General features: G+C 37.3%; 1 protein-coding gene across 3 annotated transcripts in view; it reads right to left on the bottom strand.

The window, feature by feature from the left end:
• Positions 1-793: 793 nt before the first annotated feature.
• WDHD1 (WD repeat and HMG-box DNA binding protein 1) overlaps positions 794-14,885 on the bottom strand; it is a 59,135-nt gene continuing 45,043 nt past the window's right edge. For 2 of the 3 annotated variants that reach the window (XM_006736455.3, XM_081830481.1), the window contains 10 exons: positions 14,168-14,282; positions 13,188-13,319; positions 9,924-10,141; positions 9,709-9,827; positions 9,057-9,113; positions 7,014-7,057; positions 6,437-6,607; positions 5,708-5,838; positions 3,846-3,984; positions 794-1,607 (listed from right to left, as the gene is read on the bottom strand). In XM_006736455.3, the coding sequence (XP_006736518.1) occupies positions 1,407-1,607; positions 3,846-3,984; positions 5,708-5,838; positions 6,437-6,607; positions 7,014-7,057; positions 9,057-9,113; positions 9,709-9,827; positions 9,924-10,141; positions 13,188-13,319; positions 14,168-14,282 (1,327 nt within the window). In that variant the 3' untranslated portion in view covers positions 794-1,406. The remainder of the gene's footprint in view (positions 1,608-3,845; positions 3,985-5,707; positions 5,839-6,436; positions 6,608-7,013; positions 7,058-9,056; positions 9,114-9,708; positions 9,828-9,923; positions 10,142-13,187; positions 13,320-14,167; positions 14,283-14,885) is intronic. The other variant, XM_081830480.1, reaches the window with a different exon arrangement.

Raw genomic sequence — 14,885 nt, 5'->3', positions numbered from 1 at the left:
ACATTACTATGTACTAGGAACTAGGTGCTTTTATCTCATTTAATTCTCATAACCCTAAAGTAGGCACTATTACTATACCCATTTTACAATGAGTGGTCAAAGGTTAGAAACTTGTCCAAGGTTTATTCAGCTGGTAGGTACTACAGTGAGTCTTTAAGACCCAGGTTGTTTGGCTTTGAAATCTGTGCTCCTAACCACTGAGCTATAATGTCTCTTTATACCAGCTACTAATTAAAAAATTAGAAATGTATTCCTTCCTAACCTTAGTCATAATGATAAAGAATATCTTTGGCTTCTACACATCTGAATTTTCAACATATTATGTTCTTCCAACATATAAAACCATCCTCAAGTCTGAGCCATCTGATTTTATTTTACTACAAACCCCCTCCATTCCGCCCCTGTGTACTCTGCTCTCATTAAGTGGCTGCATTTGTATTAAATTCTGCTTAGAATAATAACCAAAAATGCATGAAATAATTAAATCTTGTTTGTTCAAAATTAAAGAGGAGTTAAAGACTTTCCCTAACTTTTAACTACTCTCTTATCAAGGCGTCAAAGACTTGCTCAGGAAAGTACTGCTGATGATGATAACCAGAGTATCTTACCAGGAAACACATTATGCCCTGGGCTGAAATACTATCAAAACAGTATCTTCAATCTTCTTTTCCATGTGTATGATGTGTAGCAGGATGGGGGCAATGGTGGAAATTATGGCAATAAATATAAACTGTATTTTCTAGAAACATTTTCATTTCATGGAAATACAATATTAAGACCACAGCAAGCTAAATGTGGAAATCTGAAAGTCATTTATTTTTTAAAAACCAGGCACTACAAAGACAACTGAAAGCCATATATGAAGAAATTTCTGAAACAAACAAAAGAAAAAAATCTCATCTACAAAATTATTTACACGTTTAGGGTCCATATTAAAAAACATGGTCCCTACTCCAGTACAGACATAGAGAAGAGTCTATGGTAACAAATCTGGAAGACAACTTCTGTAGTACTTCTCAGTACATGACATAAACCAAATGAGGAAACCCCTTGAAGGTACTTCAGTGCTCAGAGGTTTTAAGACCTTGGCTTTGATGATTTTGAAGGTAAGAAACAAAATCAAACTGGCTTCCACTGGGACATGCCAGTAGCTTCAAGTCAGTGACTAATCACAATGTTTTGGAATGTACCTCCATTTGGGGGCAGAGCAATCTGCAGAGATGATGGTTTTTACACATGCCCTATTCCCTACACCAATATAATTACTACATTATCTCATAAAGACAAATAGTTGTCACTAAACTCTTTTAAAAATACATAATGAGTTTTCTAAAGATTTTTTTTAAGTCCAGGTTCATCAATGATGAGTAAAAAATCCACTACCTACTTTCCTACTTTCTTTAACTCTATTCCTGCTTAAATGCAAAAGCTGACAGTTTCTGATTGGTAGAAAGATCTAAAGGTTTTTGCTTTTTAGGCAAATTCAGATTCTCCTTTGCTTTTTCTTTCTCATTTTCAGTTTCATGACTTTCATCAACCACATGTTTTCGCTTCTTTGCTTCAGCTCCATCACTTGTAGTTCCTCCTTTGGCCTTGGAAGCCCATGCCTTCGTCAAAATATGGGAGGAGAAAAGATTTTTAGGCAATAACGAAGAAATAGGAAGGAAATGATTTCCTTACTTTTCCAGGTAACAAACCCATCTATAAAAAGCAGTATTTAAAAAAAATGCAGCATAATTAGCACTTGAATTTTTAAGCTAATCATTAAGGGCCCTCAGTTAACAAATCTCTTATTACTTAATTGCAGAGCATGTTAAAAAATTTACATTCTAGGGCACCTGGGTGGCTCAGTCGTTAAGCGTCTGCCTTCGGCTCAGGTCATGGTCCCAGGGTCCTGGGATCAAGCCCCACATCGGGCTCCCTGCTCTGCGGCGAGTCTGCTTCTCCCTCTCCCACTCCCCCTGCTTGTGTTCCCTCTCTCACTGTGTCTCTCTCTGTCAAATAAATAAATAAAATCTTAAAAAAAAAAAATTTACATTCTACCTCTAATATTTCAACCTAAACTCTGCTTGTATTTAACCATATTAAGTGCAAAATACTATAACTGCAGGTACTTTCTTAAAAATGAAACTTTTTGAGATTATTCACATGCAGTTGTAGAAAATAATACAGAAGGATCTCGTGTACCAGTTTCCCAGTTTTCCCCAATGGTAGCATCTTGCAAAACTAATGTAATATCATAACCAGGGTACTGACATCAATACAATCCTCCTTTTTATTTCTACTCCTATGTGTGTGTGTATGTTAATTCCAAAGTAGATTCTACATTCAAGATACAAAACAGTTCCATCACAAGGATCCCTCATGTTGCCCCCAAAACCTACACTTCTCACCCAGGCCCCAACTCCTGGTAATCGGTATTGTTTTTCATCCCTATCACTTTGTCATTTCAGGAATGACATTTCAGATATTCTTTCAGGACTGGCTTCTATTCACTAAGCAAAGAACCTTACAAAGCTCAGTCGTTTCCATCTGTCTCTTATTGACTGATTTTTTAAATAGGCTCCACACCCAGCATGGGGCCCAATGTGGGGCTTGAACTCACAACCCTGAGATCAAGATCTGAGCAGAGATCAAGAGTCGGATGCTTAACCAACTGAGCCACCCAAGTGCCTCTCCATCTGTCTCTTAAATCTATTTTAATATGTAATAGTTCCTCCTTCTTCCACTTTGTTTCCTTTCCCATTTCTTTACTGAAGAAAAGGAACCCTTTGGAGCTGCAGAATTTCTCACATTAACAGATTGGATTTAAGCAAATGTTTAAGGTTTACCTTAACAATACTGATTACATTTTTAAGTATTCAAAAACACAATCACAACTTTTACCAAGTCTCTTCCTCTTCTACTGCATAAGACCATTCATATGCCATTTTATCTATGTCTTTAGAATTTTTATCCTCTTATTCATTCTTATAAAAAATGAGAAGCACAAAGTTGGCAGGGAAATTCTAATGAGGATAGAGGTGGTTCAACCAGTTTCTAGCTTCCTCATTTTGTAATATCTTCACTCCTAAAACCCAGTTTATCAAGGTAAGTATCTACTTCACCAGGTGCCCATGCTGCATACTGTCATCCCTGGGGAAGTGAATCTGAGGATTTAATTGACATTCCTTCCCCTTGCACCAGAAAGGTGCTCCTAGCCCTCCCTCACATGGCAGAAATTACATGAGGAGCAATAGGTACCAGCCACCTGTCCTAATTTCCAAATGAAAGGCTATAACAGAACACCACCTTTCCCCCCAAAAAGCAGTATTCTCATTCTGGGTTTTTCTGTTTGTTTGTTTTAAAGTAAGCTCTATACCCACAGTGGGGCCTAAACTCACAACCCTGAGATCAAGAGTCACATGCTCTACTGACTGAGCCTGCCAGGCAGCCCAGTATTCTCACTTTGTATTCAATGTGGAAGTACATAGCATTTTAAAAATTTCTGCTTACAAGAACCCTAAAGTCCAAACATGTGAATTAATTTCATTTTTACTTATTAATTTGCTTTTGATTTAGAAGTAATGTACTTTTTCTTGGGGTATCCTCCTAACTTACATTATATAGGAACTTATATACAGATATAAACAGTAAATCTGACCAAAATTCAACCATCAGCACTAAATAATAATTATTACACATCCCTACGGTCAAAGCTGACATTTCAGTTATTTAATTGCCTCTCCACCAAGAGTTTATACCAGAATATCTGCAATTTCCAAAAACAGAAAAAGACATTTTCTGTAAGAATTTTTAAAACCTGGGATTTACTAAGATCTCAATCTCAGCAAAATCATCCTTACCTTCCTTTCTTCAGCTGACAATACTCTAAATCGAATCATTCCTTCTTTTATTATGTCTGCTTCATCTGAAAAGTCAGGATTGTCAGACAAAATACTACTTCTGTTTTCTTCCAGCCACATCTGGAACCCAGTCTTTGGCCTAAAATAGCAATTACGTGAAAATATTTTATACTTAAGATGCAGTTTAAAGTGCTTTATGATTTTTCAGGTTAGTAATTAACGATTAGTCTTTGCATACCTATATAAAGTAAGAGAGACACAATTAATTATACTTGTTAATATTCATACTACACATTACTTAAAACTGCCGGGAGACCATGGGAAGAATGAACTGAAAAATCCCCTGTAAGGTCAATTCAAAGATTTTACTTACATTTGTATTTTCCAAGTGGAGCAACCATGAACTCTACACTTCCAGCTCTTTTTAGAATACTGACACGCCCAAGGTCTCCAATTCCACTCAGCCCCTCTGTGCCAATAAAGGTTTTCCAAGTATCCTTGGTGGGTTCTTTTTCCATTTCCCAAACCAGCTATTTGAAATTTTTATCTCTCTCAAGATCTTTACCCATCCCCTCATCCTTGCTCTCATAGCTCTCATACTGCATTGGCAGACAAACAGGATACAGGCAAACAGGAACTCTCATATTGCAGGAGGTACAGAAAATGATACAACATCAATGGAGAAAATTTTGGCAATATCTATTGGAATTACAAGTGCACATTAACTTGAACCATACAGGAATCCATCTTATAGCTATATGTATATGTGAGAAATGACATTCATATAAAGTTATTCATTGTGGTACTATTTGTATTAGCAAACCCCAGCAACCACCTTCTGTCCACCAGTAGAGAACTGAATAAATTATGCCATATCCATTCAGTGGATGTGAAAAGATTAAAGAAACTCTTCATGTAGTAATATGAGATGTTCTACAAAAGCTGCTAAGTGAAAAAAAGCAAGGTACAGAATAATGTGTAAGCTACCATTTCTGTAAAAATAAAAAAAAAGATAAATATAAGTGAACATGCACAAATAATTCTGGAGGGCTATGTAAGAAATTTGTTGTAGTGATTGTGAAGAGGGGAACTGGGTGGACAGGAAAGATATTTACTCTTTATCACACATTTTTTTCTATCTTTTCCCTGTTTCTCCCATGTAACTATATCTATTTTAAGATAAACAAAAAAAGAATTAGAAAATATGTACAATTTATTTTTTTGTAAAGATTTTATTTATTTATTTATTTGACAGAGAGAGAGCAGGGGGAGCAGCGGAGGGAGAGGGAGAAGCAGGCTCTCCGCTGAGCAGGGAGCCCGAGGCGGGGCTCGATCCCAGGACCCTGAGGTCATGACCTGAGCCGAAGGTAGGCACTTAACTGACGGAGCCACCCAGGCGCCCCAAAATATGTACAATTTAAAACACATATAATTTATCAGGGCATACCCTAGTAAGTAATATAAATAGACATTCATCAATATTTATGGCTTCCTTTCCTTAAAATTATGTGTTCAGAATGTCCACTACCAGTGTCAATGTATTGTTTGTAATAATGAACAAGAGAGTTGAATAATTCTGTACTGCTGTTTCTGTATGCCTTTTATTGGGATATTACATCTTAAGAATAATAAATTTGGGGACACCTGGGTGGCTCAGTCGTTAAGCATCTGCCTTCGGCTCAGGTCATGATCCCAGGGTCCTGGGATCGAGCCCCACATCGGGCTCCCTGCTCAGCGGGAAGCTGCTTCTCCCTCTCCCTCTGCCCCTGCTTGTGTTCCCTCTCTCACTATCTCTCTCTCCCTGTCAAATAATAAATAAATAAAAATCTTAAAAAAAAAGAATAATAAATTTGTGTACTGACCTTTGGTTTTCAGTGTTTTGAGGACACATAGCTGGTGTTTCAGATGATGAATTTTTAGGATGTTCTTCTTTCACATCCTCAGTCTTATCAGTTTGGGAAGTTCTTTTCTGGAAATAGGATGCTGCAGATGCCTGTAAAAACAAACATAATGAATACTCCAACAAAATGTAGTACAATTTTATATACTACAATCAACTTTTGAAAAATGCGGAAAAATGTATGTAGAATTCTTATACCAACATGTGAAGCCCTGGGGTTCTCAACTGAACATAAACATGACCAGAGACACAAACCCCCCAAAAACTACAAATTCCGTATTTTCTAAATGCTGAATTTTATTATATGAAATGGAAAAGGTAGAAGATCTACTGTACTAATGACAAATCTGGGATGAAATACCAAATCTGGGATGAAACTAGAAGGCAAAATCAGAATACAGAACAAGATTGGGGCCAGGTACTACAGCATCATCATTAAACAAAGATATGCATCAGAATCATCTGGGAAATTTTTTTTAAAAACCAGATAGGTGCCTGAATCCCTGGGCCCTGAGTATAAATATATATATATTTCAAAAAGTGATTCTGAAGCAAAATCAGAGGAGAACCACTACCCTCACTAGAAAATCAATAATAAATAACTGGAGCCTCCTGTCTCATACCTGAAAGAGTGAACAAAACAAACAGATCATGTGCTGCTTATTGCTGATGTGGGTAGTTGAAATAGTACCTGCTTAGACTTTGGCTTTGGAACTAGAGGCTTTATAACTGGAGACTTTTCATTATTTGTAGCTCGATTAAGTGCAGTAGATTTCTTGGATGATTTGTTCATACTGTCTAAAATATTACTTGAACGTGCTGAATTCATTGAAGTGGCTGGCTCTTTGGAATTGGATGATACCTAAAGAGCAAACTACTCTTAGCATTTTTATGTTTAAAGAAGAAAAAAAAAAAATCCCAAGAGATTCATTTTTCCTTAAAATATCTATTAGGTCTATACCGTGGTCTCACATTTGGAATTGAATACACTTTGTACAATACAAATTAGACTGATACACATATTAAATATACCACATCCCCACGGAAAAGAGGGAATATCTTTCAAAACCATTGGTATTTAGAAGATAAGTAGAACATATAACTCTTAGCCCAAGTGTGAACTAGTGCTGCTTTCATCCGTTTTCATAAAGATCTGCTTCAGTCTTCAATGCCTCCAAGTCTGGGGAGTGTCATCTGGTGGTTTGGAAATATTTCTCTGTATAAAAATGTATTGAAACACATTTTAAATATCACTGGAAAGAGTTTACCTTGAAGGGGTTTACTCGTCCTTGGTTGCTAGAGGTAACTGCACCTTTCATAAGAAAGAAACCGTCACTTAATAGTGGTAAAACACAGAAGACTTCTGACTTCTGTAATAACAGATGGAATATTTTAATCTGTATTATACAAAAACAAATGTACTTTGCAACTTTAAAATTATTAACAACCATATAATGACCCCCTACCTATTTCCAAGCCAAAATAAAAGCTTTAAATGGGAACTATCCCAACTTTCACTATGAAATATACCAACCCAATATATATAGATCTATCCTTTTCTCCTATTACCATGGAAGAATGGTGCCTTGTTTTAGCTAAGGTTAATAATTTCTCTACTTATGCTCTAGATTCCATCCCCTCCTGCTTTGTCAAGAAACTTGTCCTATCAATGGCTACACCATCTTTGGATGTATACCATCTTTTCCCTCTTTATTGGCTACTCAAGTTTCCCAACTTCAACAAACAAAAACAAACCCTCTCAACCCCACATCCCCTCCAGCCACCATTTTTTTTTTTTAAAGATTTTATTTATTTATCTGACAGATAGACAGCGAGAGAGGAAACACAAGCAGGAGGAGTGGGAGAGGGAGAAGCAGGCTTCCCGCTGAACAGGGAGCCCGATGCGGGGCTCGATCCCATGACCCTGGGATCATGACCTGAGCCGAAGGCAGACGCTTAACGACTGAGCCACCCAGGCGCCCCTCCAGCCACCATTTTTAATTCCCTCCCCTATAAAGCCAAATTCAAGAGCTGTCTACACAGCTATTCCCAGTTCCTCACTGTTCATACATTCCAACATCCAAATAATATGGCTTCCAGCCCTACTACCCTATAGAATCTGCTCTTGCTAAGGACACAATAAACTCCATGTGGCCAAATCTGGTGGGTAGTTTTCAGTCATCATCTTATTTGACCCCCTCAACAGCATTCTACAGAGCTGAGTGTTCCTTTCTTCCTGATATTGTCTCCTCCCCTTGACTTCTGAGATTCCGCATTCCTATCTGCTTCCTCTCTTAATCTCATTCTCTTTTGATGATTCCTCTCCACCTAATGTTTAAATGTTGGAGATTCTCTAGCCCTTAAGCTCACTTTTCTTCTCACTTTATATCCTCCTCCAATGCTCCCTCACCCATGCCCATGATTTAAATTGCTATGGTTATGCCAACAATTTTCACTTTATATATGTTCCTCCCAGACTACTTTCCTGAGTTCCTAACCCAAATATCCAATAGTAGTTCATCATCCTCCTACCTAAACCTGAGTTTCCCTAGTGTTTTCTAACTCAGTGAATGGTACCATCATTCATTCAAATATTCAAGCCAGGAAACTGAGTCATTCTTTACACTCTGAACTTCCATATTCTCTACATTTTCTTCAGAAACACATCATTTTTTTTCATTCTTTCTCCCATTAGTCACCACCATCCGAGTCCAACCAATATTCAATGTCACTTGGACTGCCTCAGTAGTCTCCTTATGTGCATTCCTCCTCTGCCAGTATGCACGCTATGCCTCTGCTTGAAACCTACAACAGCCTCCCGGTGACCTCAGAATAAAGATCAAAATTCTTACTGTGGCCTACATAGATCTGCATGATTTAGCTCCCGCCAATCCCTCCAAAACCACTCAGCACCACTTTCCTCTGCCTCTGTGCTCTTCACACCACTCTTACAGTCTTCACAAACGCTGTTCCTTAAGTCACACACCATTCCCTTGCTTCTGCTCTCACCCATCTTAGCCTAGCTGACTCTTACTCATCCTGCAGGTCTCTGCTTTAAACATTCCATGGAGGCCTCCCTTGGGGTCCCAACCAATCCCTTACCACTGACTAGATTACAGCACACTGTTATATAGGCATTTAATAAATATTTGTAAAATTAGCAGTTTTACAAACAATATTTCTGATAAAAACAAACCATGGGCAGAGGGATGGAGGTGGGGGTGGGGGTAAGGGGTGTATTTGAATAGATATATCACTTTAAAGACTAACTTGCACAATTTTGATATTTCAAAATCACAAATATTTCTTACCTGACTTAACAGCTGGCACATCAGAGGGATTTGTACTTTTGGAAAATAGATTCTGTCCTATAAAATAATTAAGATAATACAATGTAAGTAAATGGGGAGATAAAGTTACTCTCTATAATCAACAATCAGCAAAGATGTCTTGACAAAGCACAAGTATTCAATTTTCCTCAGCTAAGTAAAATGGGGAAAGCCACAAATATAACATTTCTCATCTTTATTTATTTATTTATTTAAATATTTTATTTATTTGACAGGGAGAGACAGAGCGAGAGAAGGAACACAAGCAGGAGGAGTGGGAGAGGGAGAAGCAGGCTTCCTGTGGAGCAGGGAGCCCGATGAGGGGCTCGATCCCAGGACCCTGGGACCATGACCCGAGCCAAAGGCAGACACCCAACGACTGAGCCACTCAGGTTCCCATTTCTCATCTTTAAATTGCCTTAAAAATGTATCTTATGGTATGCCTGGGTGGCTCAGTCAGTTAAGCATCTAACTCTTGATTTCAGCTCAGGTCATAAATTCGGGGTTGTGAGACTGAGACCCGTCTGGCTCTTCACTCAGTGGGCAGTCTGCTTCTCTCCCTCTGCCCCTCCCCCCACTCACACACATGCTCTCTCTCAAATAAATAAATCTTTAAAAAAAAAAAGTATCTTGCCATGCTTATGTAATTCTGGTTTTTCTTCTTTATCATCAGCTTCTCTGGTGTCCTCTGCATCTTCTTCAACTTGGTTTCTGAGTCTTGGCTGGCTCCACTCTGTGGCAGTATTACTGTAACTAAAAGACAATATATTATTCAATAAAGAGCTATGCAAAGACCAATTTAATATTCAGAATGGTAAAGAAAAATCTAAGCAGCTGATTATTTCTTACCCAGCATTCAGCTCTTTTCTGAAATCCTCCTCTTCCTCTTCTTCTACCTGGGTTGTTGCCAATTCAGCTGCCTTCTCTACAGCCAGTTCACTAAGTCTTTGGGCCAATATTAATCTCCGGGAACGAGAAGCGTATTTAATGGCTAAATTCACAGCATTCTGAGTCATTAAATCAGCTAGTTCCACACAACGGAATTCCCGATCCAGTTTACAAGAAAGCTAACCAAAAATGGAAAAAGAATAAAATCATGTCAAGAGAAACTTTTTATTTTTATTTTTTAAATTTTTTATATTTATTATTATGTTCAATTAGCCAGCATATAGTATATCATTAGTTTTTGATGTAGCGTTCAATGATTCATTAGTTGCATATAACACCCAAGAGAAACTTTTTAAAAATAAGAGAATGATACTAGTAGTAAAACTGAGAAAAGTTTTCTAGATAATGTATCTCACTGATTCTAAGATGCATATTTTTATACATTTTAACATCTCTGAAAGTGGCAAGCACCTCACAACTGATGGTGGCTCAGAGTTTAATTTGCAGCATTTTTTTAGGCTTAAATAATGGTGCATTTTACAATCAATAATTGCTTAGATTCAATGAAATAAGTTTTATGATTTCAAGCTATTAATTGCAAGGGAAGTAAGATATTCCTTTAAGATTCAAATGTGGTTTTCTTAACCTTGCTTCACTGCCCACCCACCCTCACCCCACCCTCGCCAAATAGGGCAGCAAGTTCAAAGAAGGAATAGATTGTAAATGATTTGTTATTACTTTGCCCAGAATTGGTACACAAATGCTACTAAGTGAGTTTGGGTGTGGGGAAGTAGATTTATCCATTCGTTTTTAAGTGTGATTGTCTATGATCTCCAACTACCAGAAATAGTTGTATAACTTCCAAATTAACAACTTCCTTTTTCTTGCTCTATTTTTTATACGTAATAATACAAAACAAAGAGCATTCATTTAACATCTTAGAAAATACTTGACTACTTTTCTTTTGGTATGAATTTTGACAACTCAAAGTACAATGTAAGGAAAATTAGTACTTCAAAGACTACTCAGGGTTTCCTAATTCATAGGGTAGAAGGATAATTTTGTTACTTAGACATCCCACATCTGATGCATCAGCACAGAAGGCTTAACCAGTCACCTGCATGTCCTTTTCAAGTTTTCTACTATCACTAATCTATAAATAGTACTTCTTAATCAGGGTAGCACTCTGCCTCAGAAGGCATTTGGAAATGAAAAGTAGTATGGTTCTCATAGTAACTAGGCTGAACTTCCGGCATTTGCCAGGGCTACAAGAATGCTAAAGAAGACCTGACCAGTCCTCAAGCTACTGATAAGATAACCTGCTGAAAACCACTGTTCCAGAGGAAAAGCTCCTGTAATGCTACATGGTAAATAAACCAAACAGATTTTCTTACATGTGCTGTGGGAAGTAAAAAGGTTATTAGTTCCTAGACCATAAATGACATTTTATAAAAGGAACAAAACTTACTCTACAATAAGCTAATTAAATTTCTTTAACACTAAACTCAAGGCAGTGTCACATAATGGTGACAATAGTGAATACCACCTTTTGCAACAACATGATGGATCTAGAGAGTGAAATCAGTCAGAGAAAGACAAATACCATATGATTTCACTCATATGTATATAATTTAAGAAACAAAACAAAGGAAAAAGAGACAAAAAACCCCAGACTCTTAACTATAGAGGAACTGATGGTTACCACAGAAGATGTCAGTAGGGAAATGGGTGAAATAGATGAAGGAGGTTAAAAGTACATGTATCTCAAAGGCAAGGGAAACAAAAGCAAAAATGAACTTTTGGGACTTGATCAAGATAAAAAAGCTTCTGCACAGCAAAGGAAACAGCCAACAAAACTAAAAGCCTATGGAATGGGAGAAGATATGTGTAAATGACATAACAGATAAAGGGCTGGTATCCAAGATCTATAAAGAACTTCTCAAATTCAACACCCAAAAAACAAATAATCAACTCAAAAAATGGGCAGAAGACATGAACAGACACTTCTCCAAAGAAGACATACGAATGGCTAACAGACACATGAAAAAATAGTCAACACCATTAGCCATCAGGGAAATTCAAATCAAAATCACATTGAGATACCACCTTACACCAGTTAGAATGGCAAAAAAAAATTTTTGGGGGGGTTTTCTTTTTTTTAAATTTAAGTTCAATTAATTAACATATAGTGTACTGTTAGTTTCAGAGGTAGAGTTCAGTGATTCTCAGTTGCGTACAACACCCAGTGCTCATTTTATCACGTGCCCTTCTTCATGCCCACCACCCAGTTACCCCATCCTCCCCCACCTCCCCTCCAGCAAAAAAAATTAACAAAGCAGGAAACAACAAATGTTGGAGAGGATGTGGAGAAAGGGGAACCCTCTTACACTGCTGGTGGGAATGCAAGTTGGTACAGCCACTTTGGAAAACAGTATGTAGTTTACACAAAAAGTTAAAAATAGAGCTACCCTACAACCCAGCAATTGCACTACTGGGTATTTACCCCAAAGATACAGAAGTAGTGAAAAGAAAAGATGAATACCCACCATTTGCATCGACATGGATGGAACTGGAGGGGATTATGCTAAGTGAAATAAGTCAAGCAGAGAAAGACAATTATCATATGGCTTTACTCATATGTGGAACGTAAGGAATAGCATGGAGGACATTAGGAAAAGGAAGGGAAAAATGAAGGGGGGCAATCAAAGTGGGAGACGAACCATGACAGACTAAAAACTCTGGGAAACAATCTGAGGGTTTTAGAGGGGAGGAGGGCGGGGGATGTGTTAGCCTGGTGATGGGTGTTAAGGAGGGCACGTATTGCAAGGAGCACGGGGTGTTATATGCAAACAATTAATCATGGAACACTATATCAAAACTAATGAAGTACTGTATGGTGACTAACCTAATTAAAAAAAGTACACATATCTGCCTATGATCTTAGTTACAAGGTAATGTCTTAAATATTTTATTTATTTTTTTAAAAAATATTTTAACTGGAACATCAACTGGGAAACAACTGAGTAAGGTAGAGAATTGCTGAATAACTGTATTGAATACCTGAAACTTATACAACACTGTAAATTATACTAGAATTAAAATCTTAAAAATTAAAAAAAAAAGATTTTGATGTTGTGGAACTTGGTGCTAATTCACATACTTTTAAGGAATCCAATCTATAGAAAAGTGTAACTTTAATTTTTCCAGCATATTTATTTTACTCACCGCAAGCATTTTCATTAAAAGCTCCTGTTGTTCTTTTATTGCTTGATTTTTAGTGCTTTCTTCATATTCATAACCATTTTTAGCTAAATAATCAAGGTGATTGTGAAATATGATGGAACGCCAAAATTGTTCCTACAAAAGTGGAAAAAACTGCTTAAACTACCAGCAAGTGTTAAATATTTATCTTAAGATAACAGATTCTGGGGGCGCCTGGGTGGCTCAGTCGTTAAGCGTCTGCCTTCGGCTCAGGTCATGATCCCAGGATCCTGGGATCGAGCCCCACATCAGGCTCCTTGCTCAGCGGGAGGCCTGCTTCTCCCTCTCCCACTCCCCCTGCTTGTGTTCCCTCTCTCGCTGTGTCTCTCTTTGTCAAATAAATAAATAAAATCGTTTAGAAAAAAAAAGATAACAGATTCCGAATAAAATAATTTTTGAAATACTCTTTGTATAGTTTATTTTGGAATTCAAATTTTAATGTGATACCAAAGCTTAACTTCATCTTCTGTCCTTAAAAAAAGGGAAATATAGCATTTTAAATAGTTTCTTAGCTATCATAGTTAATGCTCAGAGAATTTGGTAAACTATTTTTTAGAGCTGGTTTGCTATTTGTTTAGATTAACTAATTACAAGATTTCAAATGACTTTTGATGGCACAGGGCTAGGACTAAAGTGAGGCAAGCCTGGCCTAAAACACAATATTTATGGAGGCCTGCCCTCTCAGGCACTCACCCAACTCTGCGACTGAGAGCCTTACCCTGATGTTCATACCCATTTACCTCACAGACAAAATCCCTGGAAGCAGTGATGGCAATCAGGTACCCTGGTGATCATAAGCAGTCATCCTCCCTCCCTGCTACCACTATTTATTTAATTATAAAGTAATGAGTATTCAACACTGGTCATCAGGGAAATTTTTAAATGTCTACATCACAGGCATTATATTATCAAATTCAGAGTGTCAAGGTAAGATTTCCACATACCTCCATTTGTCCTTTCTCTGTGGCAATCTGACAATAAGGAAGCTTAAAGGATAATATAGCTACAGCAGGGCGCGGAAGAGTGGGAGGAAACCGAGAACCTTTGCAAGGAATGCACCTGTCAGTAAAAAAAAAGTCTCACCACAAAAACTTCCACCCAAATCATAAAAACTGTTAAAATATAAAATTTCTTAAATTCAGTAACTTGGAATAATATTATGCCAATAGCTGGCTTAATAATATACAACAAATTACTCTTTTTAACTTCACACCTGATTAGGTTTAAAAACTATTCCTCCCCATGCATTTCAAGAATTTCAACAATCCCTCCTCACATCAGTTTTTCCTTAGCAAATTGCCCACTTTTAAAATATGGCAGCTGTGCCATAAAGACTTGTCAAGGGATCCATGTTATAAAACAGATCACCCAAGATGAAATGCTGATAAAGCATTTCACTTTTATTTATCAGTTTGGTAAAAGTGTCAAATAAGAGAAAAAGATGGTGTTATGTCCAATACAGGTAAGTGTCTATTACTAGATATTGGTAAAAATGAAGCAGAAAATCCAATATATACCTGGCTATAATATATACCTGCTCTGCTAAATCAGTGGTTGCCTTACATGGTAATAAATAGCTCAGTGGGCAAGAACTTTGTCTAAACCTTTTCTGATTAGGATATGTAAGGTATTTAAAGACGACCATCAGTATGAATACTAATG

Source organism: Leptonychotes weddellii, chromosome 9, assembly GCF_054177405.1.
Source record: "Leptonychotes weddellii isolate Sample4059 chromosome 9, ASM5417740v2, whole genome shotgun sequence".
In the NCBI taxonomy this organism is placed as follows: domain Eukaryota; kingdom Metazoa; phylum Chordata; class Mammalia; order Carnivora; family Phocidae; genus Leptonychotes; species Leptonychotes weddellii.
This window is presented reverse-complemented; position numbering and strand designations above follow the sequence as displayed.